Below are 19,954 nucleotides of genomic sequence, written 5' to 3' on the forward strand. Positions count from 1 at the left end.
CTTAAAATGCTCACACATGAATACTTAGGTATTAAAAAAAATGTGTGACTACTGATTTCACCAAAGTTTATACAAAGTGTACTAGTAATATTAAAAAGGAAAAGTAGAGGGAATAGTTTATTGTGAGAAAAAGAAATTCTCTCTGGCCATAGCAGCACATGCCTGAGGTTGATGCAGAAGAATTTTGAGTTCTAAGATGGCTTGTGACAAACAAATAGACCCTGTCTTAAAACAACAAACCAAAACACAAAACTACACTCACTGGTCAGGAGAAGAAAGAAGATCTTCACATGCCATAACAGATAAATTATTAGAACTGTAACCTCTCATTTAGAAATACAGAGATTTGATTATGATTGCATGTAGGAAGTGTGTGTGGGAGAAGGAGCCATATGCACGCCACCGCGTGTGTGAAGGTCAGAAGGCAACTGTGTGGAGTTGGTTCTCCCCTTCCACTTTACATGGGTTTTCAAGGGTGAACACAGGATGTCACTTGAGCAGCAAGTACTTTTACCCACTAAGCCATCTCACTGGCTTCTAAAATATGTTGATTTTTAAAAGTGAGAAGAAACAGCAAAAATGGAAGATAAAGTAGAAAACAGAAGAGGGCAGATTTAAAATCTGCATGAAGATGTGTGCAAACTATAGAAATATTACATCATCTCTAATCTCAGCACTCTGGAACACTATTTGGAGTCAGCTCAATTGATTCATTGTCTTAAAGACCTGATTCTCTGGGCTGAAGAAATTGCTCAGTGGTTCAGAGTGCTTATTGCTCTTGTAAAGGATCTGAGTTCAGCTCTCAGTACCCACACCAAGCAGGTCAAAACCACTTACACCTCCAGCTCCAAGTGATCAGCTACCTACTTCTGAACTTGCGCCTTCACAGTATACATTCACCTAGAGACAAATACACATTTCAAAAAGGACCAATTCTCATATCAAGAAAACATGGCTTTTGTTAATAATATTACCACTATTTTTGTTTTTTTGAATGGAAGAAACTAAGCATACTGTGATTGTGATTATCAAATACTTAATTCTGGCCTGTATAGCAATACCTAATAAAGTGACAGCTAAATTCATTCAAACACAACAAAAAAGGAGACTATATTCTAAGAAGAAATATTATTCAAAATGCAAATGTGATTAATATTTTAAGAATAAGCATAATATATTCTTCATCATTTTTCACAATTTGAGATTATTTTTAAAAATATGATTATGTTTCTACTTAAGTGATTTTCATATAAACTGAAATTTGTTCAACTATGGAAAGAGAGATTACATATATATTTTTTGTGACTTACAAAAAAAATGCTAGTCCTCCCCCCACCCATTCAAATGATTAAGCTTCCCACATCTATTTTTCTTGGTGGAAAGGCAACTAAAATACTTGAAATACATTACACTTTTCATTCTACACTACAAAACAAATAGGCAAACCAAACTCTAGAAACAGTATTAAAATTCTATTACAGATTTTCATTTAAAGCTAACAATAAGCATGTTCATTCTTATTACTTATCTAATAAAAATCTTATAAAGACAATTGTTACTATTCAATGGTACAAACTTTATAACATTACCTTAAAATTTATTTGCAATTTTAGATGTGCAGGCTTAATTATTACTTTAAAAAAAAACCATAAAATTCTCCCAGATGTTAGAAAAATTATCACGCATGTTTTAAACTATGTCACAAAATAAGCTTATAGTCAGCCAAGCTCAATCTGAAAGCAATAAATACGAGCTTTATTTGCAAAACAAAAACGACCAGAGTTCTGGTTAAAATAAAACAAAAAAGGCCACCCTTGAATTTTTAGTTTCAGAAAGAAAATTATCACTTCCCAGCTAAAAGGAGAAAGTCATACTAACTATAAATCAATAGACAGAAAGAAGGTCCTATTATTCAGATTCAGCTCCCCTCTTTCATTCTGAGGTTCTGACCAGAAATCTTAGTACCCTGAAAGGACGAATGTCACAAAAGGCCTGTAAATGTTAAAGAAACAAGCCTGGAGCTAGCAAGCTGACTCAGTCCTTAAAGGCATTTGTTGCCAAGCCTGACAACCTTGAATTTGATCCCCAAGAACCAACATGGGGGTGGAGAGAAATGACTCCCTCATGTGGTCCCGACATTCACATGTGTTTGTGTACACCACATTTGCACATACATACAAAACACGCTTAAACATGTCTGTTATAAGTTCTCAAGTTCACATAAATACCTTGGCTAAGATTAAAATTCTCTTTTCTCACTATACTTGATATATAAAACAATCTACTTCAGAGTTCCAATTTCCCTATTAATTTAAGGCAGAAACATTCGTACAGAGGATGAATATAGTAATTTGCAACCTTTTAAGGGATTTAGAAATGGCAACTGAGTTGTACTACTTTGCTATAGCTGTCTAGTTCCCACGACAAATAAGGTAGCATTTAATTTATATACCTTTGCATGTCTAGAAAGAAAACTGACTCAATTGGAAAACCATAGAACTTATTTTCACTAAAACTATTTACAACTTTTGATTTTACAAAAATTTACATGTCCACAATCATGGCAAATTAAAAACAAGCATAACGCCTTTTGTAGCTTACACCTTTGAAACTGTATAATACAAATACTGTGGAAATGTGACTAATGCTTTAGTTCTTTAGCCAAGCACAACAGGTGTAACTGAGAAGCCTTAGAATTCTTTGCAGCCTAGTTTTCTTCTTGATACTCATGTAATTGACTCAACATTACAGAGTGCTACAGTTTATTCTCAAGAAAGTTTCCTAAAAAAATCTACCTGTAGCCGGGCGGTGGTGGCGCACGCCTTTAATCCCAGCACTCGGGAGGCAGAGCCAGGCGGATCTCTGTGAGTTCGAGGCCAGCCTGGGCTACCAAGTGAGTCCCAGGAAAGGCGCAAAGCTACACAGAGAAACCCTGTCTCGAAAAACAAAAAAAAAAAAAACAAAAAGAAAAATCTACCTGTATGTTGTAAACTACTTTAACATTTAAACGTTTTATTTGTATCACAGGATCACTGGCTCTTTTCTATGATGATTTTACCTTTTCACTTTTCATTTATTCATAAATGAGGATAATATGCTTCATAATCATAAGATCAATAGACATTTTCCCATAATTCTAAGATGTCACACAAAGTAAAGACAGTCACTACAGCTGCTTCCCTGTGCTACAAGTCTTCACAGCTGTCTTCCTTACACTGTTAACTGGTGGCAAAAGAGGGGACTGAATATCAAGTACTGGGGTCACCGATGGTGCTCAGAGATGCAGAGAGGAGGGGAGAATCAGTGTGAGTTTAAGAGTGCACTGATAGGTGGTGGTACACACCTTTAATCACAACACTCGGGAGGCAAAGGCAGGTGGTCTCTGGGTTTGAGGCCATCCTGGTGTACAGAGCAAGGTCTAGGACAGACAGGGCTACACAGAGAAACCCTGTCTCAGAAAAATGAAACAAAAACAAAAACCAAAACCAAAAGCAAAAAAAGGAGAGAGGGAGGGAGGGAGGAAGAAAGAGAGAGAATCCATGACAAGAGGTGGCACCAAGTTCCACCACTCAAGCTTTAGTATCACACACTCAAATGTCATTCTCAGATTCAGGACTCTCACGATACTACAGAAGCCATTTCTGCTGTCCTATGCAAGTATGTCAAACCGGTGAAGAAAGAAAGGAAACAAAATGATCATGGAGATAAAGCAATTGGCTCATGACTATCCACTGAGCCAATTAAGTACATGTATCTAATTTGAGGACTACTTTAACCAGTAACAACTGCAGAGATTTTCTGAATCAATGAATATATATGTGCTTGGAATTCAGCAGAACTATTGTCCCATGAAGTCAATGGAGACCTGATTTTGATTCCTAAGTAGGACATACAACAATGAAATAAAGAAATCCCGGACAGAAATCACTTCTAGTAGACTTAGTGTATAGAGTTAAGGCTGAAAACAGTTGTTATAGCTAGAACAAGCACAGCCTGCCAGAACTCTCTTCTTTGTTGTGAATCTAGACATTTGGTATGTAATTCTGGTATCTTGAATGTGCATTAACTGCAGTAGGTTATTATTTCACACCCAATGTTAAATAAAACCCACATATGCAGTCATACATACAATTCTACTTCTTTCTTCTCACAGAGAGTCAAAGCTAAAAGAACAAGTGACCTGGATTGTAAACTCTACCATTTTCTATACTCTCTACTATGAGCACACAGAACACCCCAACATTCCTGTGGGAAGATGGTATTGTTTTGTACCTTTCATAAGAACACTACTTAAATGGAGTAGAGCTAGTTCAGCTAAAGACTGTAATTGCTGCCATCAACTAAACAGGAAATAAAATGAAAAATGACAGAAAATATGTGAGTAGCTAGTTATAAGTATGTGTTTGTTTCTAGTAGTAATATACTAATGGCTACACCACATAAAATAATCTGTATAAAAAACATATACATTCACATATATGCATAAACTGTAACTAAAGCAGAAAAAGAGGCATTCCATAAAGAATATTTATCATTAATATCTTAACACACAAAATAATGCAGTCATAAAATAAGCAGAGTTTCACAGAAGGGGTAAAAAATGAAGAGCTCATGAACATTTTCAACTGTAGTAGAAAGTGTAAACACGAACCATAATAAAATAGTTGGGAAAGTTAAGAGTATCTCCTAGGAAATCTAAAATTATAATGACCATGCATATGAACGACAGATGACAATTCTAGATGTTAACATAGGGGACTCTACTTCCTCAGCAATAAGCATCCCGAAGTGTTCTAAATGAAGAGAAATTCATCAAATAATTACATAAAAGCTTCCTAGAACTCATGAACATATATTTCCCAAACTGGCAGTTTTACAAAAATAAGATCAGCTCTTCCCTAAAGTACAGTTATCTACTTTTTGTTTTGTTAATCTAAGGGGTAAACATAAGATTTAAGAGCAAAATTTCAGAATCCCCAAAACAACAACAACAAAAAAAAACAAGTTCCAGGAGTGAGGGCTGTATTTAGGTGGGAGGAGGAGGCACAATGTGAGTGCCAACAGGGCATCCAGTTCTTCAACACTTTGGAATTCTGAAGAAAAACTATTTTTGAATTTTCTACCAAGTCAAATTATCAATCAATAAAGACAGCTTAAGGCACACAAAACTTCAAAAACCACCTTTTCTAAAGATACCACAGAAGAGTTCATGCTTGCAAAAAAGAAAGTGAGCCAAGGAAGAAGAGATCAAGGTATCTAAAAAAAGAAATGCATTTTTTTTAGGAAGACAGCAATGAATAACGTTCCAGGACAAGAGCTATGTAAAAGTTTATGAAGACAGAACTGGGGATGGCCAAGCAGAAGGTGCTAGACACCCAGCCAGAGGACCTGAGTTCAGTTTGAGAGCAACAAGGTAGAGAAAACTGTCTCCTGACAGCGGTCCTTTGCTCTCTCCCCACACATGTGCACACATAAAGTAACGCACTAACACAACTGTGTAGCTTATAAACAACCAAGGGCTCCAGAAGGATAGTTCTATAGGAAATAAAACAGAAATGATGTACTGATCTACTGATGTACCATCGCTCTGGGAAAGCTTAGTTTCCATAATATAAAAATACATTTTCAAGTGAGGTAATAAAATATGTTTTGCTACAAACATTATTTTCATAGGTGGCATCTCAAAACTGACTGAATCTTAATAAAATGTTATCTCTATTAGGGAGAACTGTCCCAATATCAAAGAGTAATTAAGCACCTGGGAGGAAAGCCTCCCTGTATTCCCACCAGCACAAAAGGCCCCTTAAAAAAGTCAAAATGTCTGTGGCCTTTCTGACATTCTACTTGGATAAAAAATAGAATGATGCCGGGCGGTGGTGGCGCACGCCTTTAATCCCAGCACTCGGGAGGCAGAGGCAGGTGGATCTTTGTGAGTTCGAGGCCAGCCTGGTCTACAGAGCGAGATCCAGGAAAGGCGCAAAGCTACACAGAGAAACCCTGTCTCGAAAAAGCAAAAATAAATAAATAAATAAATAAATAAATAAATAAATAAATAAAAATAAAAAAAATAGAATGAGGTTAAATCTCTCTACATTTAACTTTTTAAACTACCCAACCATTTTGAAATTTTAAGAAGTTACATAAAGAATTTCCATTGAATATGATCAATGTACACTGTATACGTAAGAAATTGTCAAAGAATAAATAAATTTAACATATCCTAAAAATCCTGTGAAGAATTCAACAAAGGAAAATTCTCTAACAACCAACAAAAATCTTTTAACATTAAACACAAGGTCTAATGGTCTAAGTTCAAAACCAAGTAAGTTTACAACACCAATGATGGTTGGAAGGATACATTGCAAAAGACAGAACCAGGAGGCACCAGACTAAGCTGATGTTCATTTCCTGTGTAGGCTTCATGAAACTGTAATACACTTCAGTCACTAGGTACACAACGGTAGCAGCCACTGTGAAATCAACCAGCCACTGGTACTCTGGAAAGTAATGCAATGCTGAAAAACAAAAGGCCAGGAAAGTTTCAGTTAACTGAAGCTCATGAGGATCTATCCATATAACTTTAAGCATGCTGAATTTTATTCTACTTGCACTCTTGAACTGTAAAATTTGCAAATATAAAAGTGTAGGAGAGAGTCAAATTTTGATAGTTCATAAATTAAGTAAGGAAAACAACTCTGAACTGATTACTACAAATTATTTAAATTGCTGTTAAAACATGAATGCAAATATATTGGTGTTTTCTTAACTAGTCAGCTTATTTTTACAAAAATTATATGACTAATTTTCTTTTGGTATATCTAACTATGTTAACCTTGACTTCAATGAATACAACTTGCTTTAAAATACAAAAGGTTTACATTCATTTCAGACTTAAACTTTGCTTTTAACCACTGATGGAGGACTAGTAATTTGTAAGCTACTGCACATAATAGTAAATGAACAAACACTCTTCTCATTCTCTCTTAGAAGAAAAACTGATACAATGCTGATTTTACATAAAACCACAGCCCTTCAACAAGTAATTCCATCATTCAGTGCTTATATTCAAAATAAAATTCCCTGACAGTACATGTAATTCTATTGCTCTATGTATTTCATTTGATTTAAATTTTTTACAAAATATGTAGTGTGTTTTATATCCTCCAGTGTATGATAGTTATCAATTATGTACACAGGCAACCAAAGTAAAAGTGATATTCTTAGCCATATATTAACCAATATGATCATGTCTTTTATTCCTATTTAATAATATAACCATATATGTCTCTTCAATAGAAAACTGGGAGTCAAAAGAAGTCCACAGAGGGCAGAGAGCTCAGTTGTAAAGTGCTTGCTTGTATGAGGCACTTGGTTCAATAAGGAATACCAAAAAAAGGAAGAGGTTCAGACAAGCCTGTATGCACATCCATACACACGTGCATGCATTCACAAAAGTATACACACACACACATACACACACACACACACACACACATACACACACACACACGGAACATGTCACTGCTACTCTGGTTAACAAGAATGTTCTTGATATTAAATAGCCAGTTGTTAAACTAATACCATTTGTAAATACTTCTCAAAACTATGTGAAATCATATGTTAAGAAACTACATGGTAAAGCCACATCACCTAAGTACACTGTTTAAGTTAAAATAGCCAAGTTCTCATTGGTTAGTTGTCTAACATACAGAATATAATTACCCAGTTACTTAATGTTATAGAAATGAGTTTAGAAAACAAACAAAAAGATACCTACCCTAAGACCTCTGAGTATAACAATATTGACACAATGTTTGGCTAAGTAGCTGCTAACTTTTCAATAAATATTAGCTGATATCAGAAATAGCAACAATATACAGAAATTAGTGAGCACTTTTACACAAGTAAATACACATACAGAACTCATAAAAACAAATGTGCCAACTGCTGATCAAAATGACAAGGTGTTTTGAAAGTTACATGAGAAAGCAAAAAGAAAAAGGATGGTTATCAGTCTTAAATGTTTAAGTGAGCTCATGAGATTGATTTACAAAGTTCTTTGTGGGTTATAGGTTTCCTCTATAGATACTTACAAATTTCATACGACTAATACTCAGTCCTCAACTGATAAAGATTCTGATGTTATTTTATATTATAAAATAATTTTATATAAGATGCTTGATAAATCTGCTATGGTTTTGTTGAAGTTGGTATGACTTAGTCCTAAGAAGAATCAAATTATAAAATAATACTTTATGTATTATCTGAAGTATTGTTTAAGCTAATGTAGCCATTTTAATATGACAAAATAAATCTCCAACCAAAACTAATCAGAAGAGATAGGGAAATACTATAAACTCAACAAAGGAAAATCCACCAAGAGGACGATGAAATTCTTAACATCTATGCCCCAAATCCAAGTTCATAAAAGAAACACTACCACAACTAAAATTACATTCTGACCCTCAAACAGTGATAGTGGGTAACTTCAATACCCCACTCTCGCCAACAGACAGGTCACCTAGAAGAAAATTAAACAGAGAAATGCTAGAACTAACTAATGTTATAAATCAATTGAACCTAACAGATATTTGCAGAATATTTCACCCAAACAGAAAAGATTATACCTTCTCAGCACCTCATGGAACTTTCTCAAAAACTGACCACATACTGGTCACAAAACAAGATTCAACAGATATAATAAGAAAATTGAAATAATGCCCCACATCCTACCTGACCATCAAGATAGGATTAAAGCTGGATATCAACAATGGGAACAGCAGAAAGCTCACACTCATAGAAAATGACCAACTCAGTATGGGATGAAAATGTGTTACAAGATAGAAATTAAAGAAATTAAAACATTTGAGAACTGAATGAAAATAAAAACACAACACACCCAAATCTATGATGAGACACCACGAGGGCAGTTCTAAGCAGAAAGTTCATAGAGCACAAATGCTAACATGAAAATTGGAGAGATCTCACACGAGCAACTTAACAGCACACCTGAGAGTTCTGAAACATAAAGGAGAACTAACACTCCAAAAGACTAGATAGAAAGAGATAACCAAAGGCAGGCCTGAAATTAATAAAACAGAAACCATCAACCAAAAGGAACCAATGAAACAAAGAGTTGGTTGTTTGAGAAAAATCAATAAGACTGTTTAATCCCTTAGTGAAATTAACTAAAAGGGGGAGAGAGAGAAAGAGAGAGAGAGAGAGAGAGAGAGAGAGAGAGAGAGAGAGAGAGAATCCAAATTATCCAAAATCAGAGATGAAAGGGGACAACACAACAGACATCTGGGAAATCCAGAGAATCATAAGAACAGGCTGTAAAAATCTGTACTTTATAAAAATCTGTACTTTATTAAACAGGAAAATCTTAAAAAAAAAGATCCATTTCTTGATATATACAATCTAACAAAGTTAAATCAAGATCAGACAAACAATTTAAACATACCCACATAACCCCTAGTGAAATAGAAGCAGTAACTGAAAGTCTACCAACCAACAAAAGCCCAGGGCTAGATTAATTTTGCACAGTATACTAGCAGACCTTCAAAGAATTAACATCAATGCTCCTCAAATTATTCTCCAATATAGAAACTGAAGGAATGAACATAGATGAAAAAATACTCAATAAAATACTTGAAAACCGAATCAAAAAAAGACATCAAAAAGAACATCCACTATGATCAAATAGACTTCATCCCAGAAATGCAGGAATGGTTCAACTTATGTAAACAGATAAATGTAATCCACCAAATAAGCATCTTTAAGTACAAAAACCATATGATCATCTCATTAAATGCAGAGAAAGCCTTTGACAAAATCCAGCACTCCTTCATTATAAAAGTCCTGGAGAGACTAGGGATCCAAAAGTCAAAACTCAACATAATAAAGACAATTTGCAGCAAGCCCACAGCTATCATCTACCTAACCTGACAGAAACTCAAAGACTTTCCAATAAAACCAAGAAAAAGACAAAGGTGTCTACTCTCTTCATATGTATTCAATAGATAGTACTTAAAGTCTTACCTAGAGCACTAAGACAACCAAAGACCATCAATGGTAATAAAAATAGAAAAAGAAGAAGTCGAAGTATCTTTACTGGCAGATGATACGATTATATACATAAATGACCCTAAAGACTCCACCAGGAAACTTCTATAGCTGATAACACTTTAAGCAAAATAGCAGGATATGAAACTAACAGAAATTAGTATACAAACGACAAACTGACTCAGAAAGAAATCAAGGAAACAATACCTTTCACCTCAAAAAACAAAACAAAACACACACACTTAGGATAACTCTAACCAATAAGTGAAATACTTGTATAATAAATTAAGATATTAAAAAAAGAAACTGAAGAAGATCAGAAGATGGAAAGGTATCCCATGCTCAATTGATTGGTAGGAACAGAGTGAAAGTGGCCATCCTACCAAAATTAATCTACAGATTCAATGCAATCCCCATCGAAATTCTAATGCAATTCTTCACAGAAACTGAAAAGAAAAAAACTGCTATAGTAATAAAAGCATCATGGTATTATTATAAAAATAGACATATTGATCAATGGAATCCAACTGAAGGCCACATAAAGTCCATACACCTATGGACACCTGATTTTTGATACAATGATAAAAAAGATGGCATCTTCAACAAATGAGGGCTGGTCAAACTGGATGGCTGCCTATAGAAGAATGGAAATAGATCTCTATTTATCACCCTGCACAAAAACACAACTATAGCATAAGGCCAGGTACACTGAATCTGGCAGAAGAGAAAGTGGGGAATAGTTTTGAACTCCTTGACAAAGGAAAAGGCTTTCTGAACAGAACTCTGATAGCACATTCAGAAAGAACAATTAATAAATGGGACTTCATGACACTGAAAAGTTTCTGTATGGCAAAGGACACCACCATTCAGACAAAGTGGCAGATTAGAGAATGGGAAAAGATTTTTACTAACTACACATCTGATAGAGGGCTAATATCCAAATTATATAAGGAAAAACACTAGACATCAAGAAATAACCCAATTTAAAAATGTGGTAGAGATCTAAAACAGAGAATTCATAAAAGAACCACAAAGAAATGTTCCACATCCTTAATCACCAGGGAAATGCAAATCAAAACTATTTGGAGATTTCATCTTATACTAGTAAGAATGCCCAAGATCAATAAAACAAGTAACAACTCATGCTGTCAAGAACATAGGGTAAGGAAACATCATCCATAGCTGCTGGAAGTGGAAACTTGTACAGATACTATGGAAATAAGTGTAGCAATTCTTCAGGAATCTAAGAATAGACTGACCTCAAGATCCAGTTATATCACTCTTAAGCATCTACCCAAAGAATTCTACATCTTATTACAGAGACACTTGCTCAACCATGTTCAGTGCTACTCTATTCACAATAGTCAGAAACAGGAAACAACCTAGATGCCTGATGAATGGATAATGAAAATGTGGTACATTTCTTTCACAATGAAATAGTACTCAGCTGTTAAATTTATGAAATTTGCAGGTAATAGGAAAAATCATCTAGACAGAGGTAATCCTGACCCAGAAAGACAAATATGGTATTTGCTTATATGTGGATGTTAGCTTTTAAGCCTTCAACTGGCATGCTACAATCCATAACCATAGAGATTACTACAGAATAAGAAGCTAGCAGGGTGGGGAGGATCTCCCAAGGAAGCTGAAATGAAATGTATGGTTATGAAGAGACAAGGGGAGGAGGATGGATTCAAAGGGTTAAGGGGGATAACACTAAGGACCAGTTGAGGGTTCATATTGATGCCCACAACTATAGAAGCTTCCTAACATGTATACATATATGAATGAAATATAATTGGTGTCACCAATATCAATGCCCCACCTAGACATCTTTTGCCACCAAATGAAAACTTCAGGAATGGGTTACACTTAGATGCGTTGCTGGTCAAAGGGCCCCATGGAAACCCCAAACATCTCAGGCTGATTGCTCTCTACAAATTCACAGTAAGGCCTTATTGCTGAAGACAGTACTTGCATATCTCATTGAACATGGAGACGTCAAGCTGGTGCCTAACTAGAGCTTTCCTCTATTGACTAGTGGTCATGGTACTGGAAGGAACCCTGCACATTACCAGAGGAGAAAGGTAGCTATCAACCCAACTACAAACCCTGTGGTCTACAATGATGACCTGCCTGCATGATTTGCTGATGCAATAATCGCACAAATGTGGTAGGAGTAACCAATCACTCTTTGATTGGATTACGTCACACTCCAGCAGATGGAACCTATGCCTGACACTGCTCAGGTGGCTAAGAATCTAAGACTGGATAGGTCATGGGCCTAAGGAAAAATTAAATACTATGGTTCTGCTAAAGAAACATAACAATAAATAATTCTTAACAACATTCTGCTACAGATCATTGTCTTGATCAGCCATCATCAATCAGAGAAGCTTCCTCTTGTAGTAGATGAGAACAAATTAAAACAGAGACCCACAACTGATCAATGTGCAGAGAGTGAGAGACTTTAGAAGAGTCAGTCCTAAATAGGATGTCTATCAAATCCCCCCACCCTACAAGGTTCAGGAAGTCATGTGGAAGAGGAGGAGAAAAGATTGTAAGAGCCAGAGGTGATGGATGACTCCAAGGGAATAGTGTCTTTCAGATACAACAAGACTGACACTGATATACATATGAACTCACAAAGACTATGGCAACATGCATAGAACCTGGAAAGGGTTAAGTCAGATGGGGTCCTAATGTTGAGAAAGGGTAGTGGACATGGGAATCCATCCCTAATGAAGAAGCTATCTCCAACTGACACTGGCTTGCAAAGGAAAAATTAGAGTCTCATTGTGTGTATTAACCACACTTAAGGATAGGCCTCCTACCAAGTGATAAGTGGCTAACACAAAACAAATTCAACGGTATTTGCAAACTTTTTGTCTCAGAGAGTTTTGGGCACTTTTGTCTTAATTATCTTTTGTTTGTTTATTATGGTTTCTGATTTTGTGTTTTTATGGTTTCTGGTGGTTGTGTGTGTGTGTTTTTCTTATGAATTCCCCTTTTATTTCTGGTTTGTTTGGGTTTTTTGTTGTTTTGTTTTATTTTCTAAAGAAAGGGGGAAAGGGTGTGGAGTTGAGAAGGTAGAGAAATGGGGAGGAACTAGAGGACTTAGAGGAGGAGAAACTCTGATTAGAATATAAAGTATGACATTTCTTCAAATAAGTACTGATTAATGTGTTAATTCCTTATTTTTCATGTAACCCAGTGGTTCTCATATCTGATTATAAATCAAAATCACTTGTTGCACTTTTGAAGTCAAATTCCCACAACCTATTCTAGAGTCAATGAATTTTTAAAAAGAACTGCTGTGGAATGTCTTTCTGTACGTTGTAAATGTTTTGCTCTGATTGGTTGATAAATAAAATGCTGATTGGCCAGTAGCCAGGCAGGAAGTAAAGGTGGGGCAAGCAGATGAAAAGAAGGCTGGGAACAGGAAGGCTGAGTCAGGAGTCGCCAGCTAGACACAGAGGAAGCAAGATGACAAGGCAGAACTGAGAAAAGGTACCAAGCCACATGGCTAAACAGAAAAGAATTATGGGTTAATTCAAGTGTAAGAGCTAGTCAGTAATAAGCCCGAGCTAATGGCTGAGCAGTTATAATTAATATAAGCTTCTGAATGATTATTTGTAAGTGGGCCAGGGGACTGCGGGTACCTGGCGGGACCAGAGAAACCATCTGACTACAGAGAATAAGGAATCTTTACTTCTAAAGATCTCTTTAAGTAATATGAATGTATAAGGTCTGAAAACTAGTCTTACAAACAACATCACTTCAGATGTGCTCCCCCTCTAGGATTCAATTAGCTTCATATAAAATTCATTGTAAACTTAAAAATCATTATAAGCCGGGCGGTGGTGGCGCACGCCTTTAATCCCAGCACTCGGGAGGCAGAGCCAGGCGGATCTTTGTGAGTTCGAGGCCAGCCTGGGCTACCAAGTGAGTTCCAGGAAAAGGCGCAAAGCTACACAGAGAAACCCTGTCTCGAAAAACCCAAAAAAAAAAAAAAAAAAAAAAAATCATTATAGTCATTATTAGAAAAACTGAAAAGGAAAAGTAAATTACTTATTTTGATATACTCAATGGATAAAGGTGATTTGTGAATAAATTTTTTTCAACATTTAATACCCAACACTATTAGAATAGTTGAATTACTACACTTTAGATAATTCAATATGCAAATGTAGTTTAAAGTGCATTATGAAAGTAGATTATTATAGGAAATAAGTTTTGGGAATTACTATTGCAAGACTGTGATTCCTGCCTAATAACCAGAAGCTGTAACAAAGCTGCGTAAGTGTCTGCTTTCCAGAACTGGGGAAAATAATACCATATAAAGAGAAAAGAAAAATTTCATTTGAATAAAGTCATTTGGAGCTGTTAAGTTCATTTTGAGAAACTCACATGTTAGACTTCATGCTTTGGACAATAAATTCATGATTAGGAAAATACACAAATTATACCTCATAAACAAACAAAATATGTTCATTGCCATTAGATCGGTGTACACAGAACACGTACAGGACTCCCTTACCTAGAGTATCTACTTCTGTAACGGACTTGGTTTCTAGATGAAGGTCAATGTCTTTTGGAATGGTTAGTGGCTTATTTTCAATGTGACCATTATATTTTCTGCAAAAATGAGACAAGTGACACAAAAAACAAATTACTTAGTTATCCAAGTGCTTATATCCTTCTAAATGCAAATTTTAAGTTTCATTCTAATGTCACCCTGGAAGAGGTCAGATACTCAAAAACAGTTTTCCAAAGGAGACTACAAAATGCTTAAGTAAATTATGTTACTGTGTAATTGACCAGAGGAAGAATTACCTGAACTAGCAAGAGAAACAAAACCTTGCTTGCTAGTATAATATTTCACACTCATTTTTCCTACTCTTTTTTGCAAATTCAAAAGCAACCTAGTATCTCTTTTGTAGGCACAAGATTAAAGGAATGGAAGAGAAAATAAAATTCTCTTTGAAATGATATACACACATATACACACAAACACAGCTGTAATTATATGTAGGACAGAGATGAGTGAGTATATTAAAATTAATGTTCGTAAGAAATTCAGAAACATGAAAGGTAACCACTGGAAGTTCCTACACAGACTTACAGACAGAGAAGGCCAGCAAAGATCTCTAAGTGTACTTGTGTCACTCCTAAATCTAAGTTTTAAGGACAATCAAATAAATATAGAAAGTAATAAGCCCAGCTTTAATAAGATTATTTTCAACATTATATTTACTCTTGAATAAATAAAAACTGGGGGGGGGGTCTCGGTGATAAATTTCATGTAAGTAAAAAAAACCATGGTTACTGCTGTTAGTAAGAGGAGAGCATCACCACTGCATCTCTCTGTAATTACAACACCGAGAAATTCCTGTAAGGGCTGGGCATATAGTACAGCTGAAGACTGCCATGCTCCTGGGTTTGATCCTAGGATGTAGCCAGAAACCAGGAATGGTGATATATGGCTGTTATTGGGAACTAGAAGCAGGAGGATCACAAGTTCAAGGTCTTCCTCTGCTACCAGCATGGGCTACACAAAACTCAGCCTAAAAAAGGAAAACAACAGATTATAAGGCATGCAAAAAGAATCCAAATATTTGCCAAACAAATAATATACTGCATAATTAAATCCCACAATTGTTTGACATGGTAATAATGGCTGTCATCAGAGTTTTAGTGGTTGAAAACAAAAAAGCAACTAAAAAATAACCTGGATTAAAATTCTGGCCCTTAAGTATATAAACTTGGGAAATTATTTGATACTTTAAAACTTTTTTTATTGTATTTCTGCCAGAATCTGTGTACTACATGCATGCAGTGCTCTTGGAGACCAGAAGAGGGCCTCATATCCAATCAAACTGGGTTACAGACAGTTTGTGATCTGCCATATGGGTGTCAGGGATTGAACCAGGGACCTCTGCAAGAACAGCCAGTGCTCTTAATCACTGAGCCATCACTCCAGCCAAGGTGATTATCTATATTAAGTTGCACCTATACATAAAATATTTTGGAAACTATGACATTGGTTAAGAATATTTTATTAAAGAACTACTAAAATTTAAAAAGGGGAAGGTTCATGATTAATAATCCAATGAACTTCAATGTATATTATAATAAGTGAAAAGGAAAAAGCCTTAGTCAACTCCTAGTTGAGGAAACTAAAGCTAATGTGGAGAGGACATCAAGGCAGACTTTCTCAGAATTAAATACAGGTATGCAACTTTATAGGCAGAAAAGTTCTTCAATACGACTATGTTCAATCTCTCCAATTCACCAAGGTGACTATGGTTCATTCAATGAGGCTTGTCAGCAGACCGTTAAAACATTAAACAGACGACATATAAAGAGCTGGGCCGAGGACTAACGCTCCATGTAGAGTTCTGGCTTAGTAGCACCTTGAGGAGAAGCACTGCAGTGATGAGCAGAACCTACAAAGCCAGGTCTCGCTCTATTCTTTTGCGCATGCGGACTCTAAGTCAACAACAGGCCAATCTACCCAGAAACACGACGTAAGGCAGTGGCATGCTGTCTGCAATAGGAGCAGCAGAGATTCCCAAAAGCCACCTTTGAAAAACCTGTGGACAACACTGCAGCTCTTCTCTTAACCAACCAAAGCAAACAGATGTAAAAGGTATTTACATAATTTAAGTAAGAATAAAGTTAACAACTTTTGAGTAAAACAACAACTGTCTTGTATTTACATACTATTTTCACTTACTGAGATTTACATGGGTTCTGATGTCAAATATATTACCTACTCAAGAATAAAGTTACTCTTTGAGTAAAACAATTATTTTGTTATATTCTATATATAACAAATATATATATTATATTTATAATATATAAATATATATATTATATAATTATATTCTAATTTCTATTTTACTGGAATTTTCATAGGTTCTGATCTGAAATTTATCAACTACTTACAGCATAGTTAATACACATTCCTTTAATCAAAGCGCAAACTGTATCTGCAGAAACGATGTTAAACAGTTCACGTTGGAAGCTCATCAAGGGAACTTACCTGTCTTTTTTACTCTTTCCTTTCTGCTGCTTCCCTGCAAGGATTCTCAGTTCTTCTTCTGAAGGATGTTGATACCACCTCAAACTAAGGGAAGAAAAAAAAAATGCCCTTTTAAAGAAATTGCTTAAATTTACCATATTATTTATTTATTCTACAAATATTTACTGAGTCTCCAATTTGTGAAGACACTGTGGGAAATAATCAGGTGGCAATGCAAACAGACATGCTGCTTAGGCCTTAGAGAGCTCAGAGGCATACGCAGGCAACACCTAGATGCACTTAGGCCTTAGAGAGCTCAGAGGCACACCCAGGCAACACCTAGATGCACTTACTAGATGCCAGGCCCTGCTATGTTGTATGGATTTCTAACATCCTCCTCTTTCATAAACGAAATGACATGAACTCTGCAGGTGACTGGGCACATTAATTTTCCACCATCCTTCATTTAAATGAAGTGATAGTTATCTTTAAAAGAGCTGACTGAATGCTCCCTCATAGTTATAAGTCACCTTTCTTTTTGTCCTTTGTACCACACAAAATATCCACATCATTTAATCTCTCCCACACCAACCACTTCACTGACTTTCATGTCTTGCTGAGTGGTTTCACTATCTACCAGTCACTTCAGTTTACTAACGTATCTTACCCTTAATGTATCCAAACATTACCATCGGTTGGTCTAAGGCTTTAAACTCCCCCGACTCTACTGCAAACAGTTTACTTCAACCCTGGGCTCCACTTAGTCTTCTGCGGCATAACTATCACAAAACTCTCTCTCTGATCTGCCTTCCCTTGGACATCCTTCTCACCCACCACTCAGAGCTCACTTGGTTCTTTTTCCAGAACGGATACCTCCTCAAAGTACATTAGCACATTTAAATCCTTCCCAAGGCAGTGCAATGAGTCGGTAGGCCAGAACTTTCATCAAGGTCCTTGCCCCTATACTGTTACAAAGGATGATAAATACACACCTCATGCTGCTATACTATTTTTTTTAATTACAAAACTCTAGATTATAATGACATATCTAAATTTAAAGAAATGCCAACAACTAATTTACTCTTTTAAAAATGCTACAGAAATGACAATTTGAGCAACGACTGAATATTTGATATAAAAGTGTTTGATAAAAATTTTGAGATGACTGTGAGATTATGTTAAGTTTACATTTACAAAGATACTGAAATATTTGTGGCTAAAATAATACAATGTTTAAAATTTGCAACAAAATATGTTGGGGTAAGGGTAGATGAAGCCAAGAGCAGAAGAAACCTGTCTGAGGACACAGGAATTGATAATATTAGTCTGTCACTCTGTGTTTGAAACTTCCTACTAAGACACCTCTCAAGGCCTTAAGGGGTACAGAACTTGTGACTTCCTGCTCCCACAGCCCTGAATCATGAGCCCAGAGCTCACTTCTGCAGATTTTTCAATCATTCCCTACGTCAAAAGGACACACTACCTTGACTAAACTAGTATTTGATTTCTCACAAATTCTTTCACCTTTTGGTGCTTTTGCATATATTCTTCTCTCTGACTAAAACACCTATATTCCAATTTATTTCCTGTTTCACAAGGAAATCTTTCAGTGATATAATATAGAATGTATCATCTGTTCTTTGCTCATTCTGGACAATGCTTCAAAAGCTCTAAGTGACAGGTAGTAATGAGATAACATTAGTTCCAGGATAGAATTTGGTCACAAAAAACCCAAAAAACTTGATTAAAGGGTTGGAACTTTCGGTCACTTAACCTTCAGTTATGAGAAAGGGACTAATATTTGGATTCAATCATTTAAATCAATGATATAAAATCTACTACATAAAATTCTATTTACGGGTGAAACTCCCCCCCACCAAAAAAAAAACCTCTGGATATCAAAGCTTGCTGTAATCTTCTGGCTGGTTAACACACAGACGGGCCCAAAAGGAGAAACCTTCAAGGTGAAAATCAGAAACCGGTCAGGTGGGACAGGGAACCCAAAGCACCAGTTCCTGAAACGTCCTTGTGTTGGTAGCAGAGGACTGGCCAAAGGACAATGTATGTTTAGATAACACGGCACTGCTATGGATATTGTGAATGTCCAGCATAGCTAACGGCAGACATCCACGGGGCTACGAAGTAAGCACACTGCAGGTAGGGGAACCCTCAAGTGAACAGTGATGTCATCCGTTAGATGACTATTTTTGGCAAAAATGCAACTTTCACATGGGTTTTGTATAAATGTGGTGGTCTTAAGGCAGAGGCCTTTCCCAAGTGTGTCTGTCTGTATGTCTGTCTGCATGTTGACTATGCCCTCCTGTGGCATGCCTTTGTGTGTGCCTTGAGGCCTTTGCCTGGAGTGAATAACCTGTCTTATCTGCCTAGGACTCTTGACATCATCTTAAACTTCCAAGCCTCCCATGAGCCGCCTACTTTCCTGGCATGGAACTTAGATCTCACAGCTCAGCTCTCTGTTAGGAAACCAGGGAATTCTGCTTTCCTGCCTGCTACAAATCCCCTTGATGCTCCACACGAAGGTGGATGGTGGGGAACTAAAACCACATTAATGCCTTCTGGTGAGCAGCTTTGGAAGTGGCTGTCTACATTTTTATTATAGAAGTATGTTACATGTTTCCCCCGATTTTAACCCATCTCCTAATTGATTATAGGCTCACCTCTTTAGAGGAGAACTCTTAGAGTGACAGGAAAAGGTCCTGTAACAAAACTATTACCTCCCAGGCACCGAAATGAAATCTACCTCTGGGTGGAGACGAGCCACTGTTTCCTCCTTTAGGAGTTAATCCAGTTGAGCAAGTCAACTGCCTGACTAAGGGCTACCCCTCAGAAGAGCAGATTCAC

General features: G+C 36.3%; 1 protein-coding gene across 10 annotated transcripts in view; it reads right to left on the reverse strand.

Annotated features, from left to right (window-relative positions):
• Tmem161b (transmembrane protein 161B) overlaps window positions 1-19,954 on the reverse strand; it is an 87,608-nt gene that overhangs the window by 25,641 nt on the left and 42,013 nt on the right. For 9 of the 10 annotated variants that reach the window (XM_059276506.1, XM_059276505.1, XM_059276502.1 and 6 more), the window contains 3 exons: window positions 17,114-17,197; window positions 14,606-14,703; window positions 6,359-6,515 (listed from right to left, as the gene is read on the reverse strand). In XM_059276506.1, coding sequence (XP_059132489.1) covers window positions 6,359-6,515; window positions 14,606-14,703; window positions 17,114-17,197 — 339 coding nt within the window. Of the gene's footprint in view, window positions 1-6,358; window positions 6,516-14,605; window positions 14,704-17,113; window positions 17,198-19,954 lie in introns of those variants that run through there. The other variant, XM_059276512.1, reaches the window with a different exon arrangement.

This window comes from Peromyscus eremicus, chromosome 11 (assembly GCF_949786415.1).
Source record: "Peromyscus eremicus chromosome 11, PerEre_H2_v1, whole genome shotgun sequence".
Lineage (NCBI taxonomy): Eukaryota > Metazoa > Chordata > Mammalia > Rodentia > Cricetidae > Peromyscus > Peromyscus eremicus.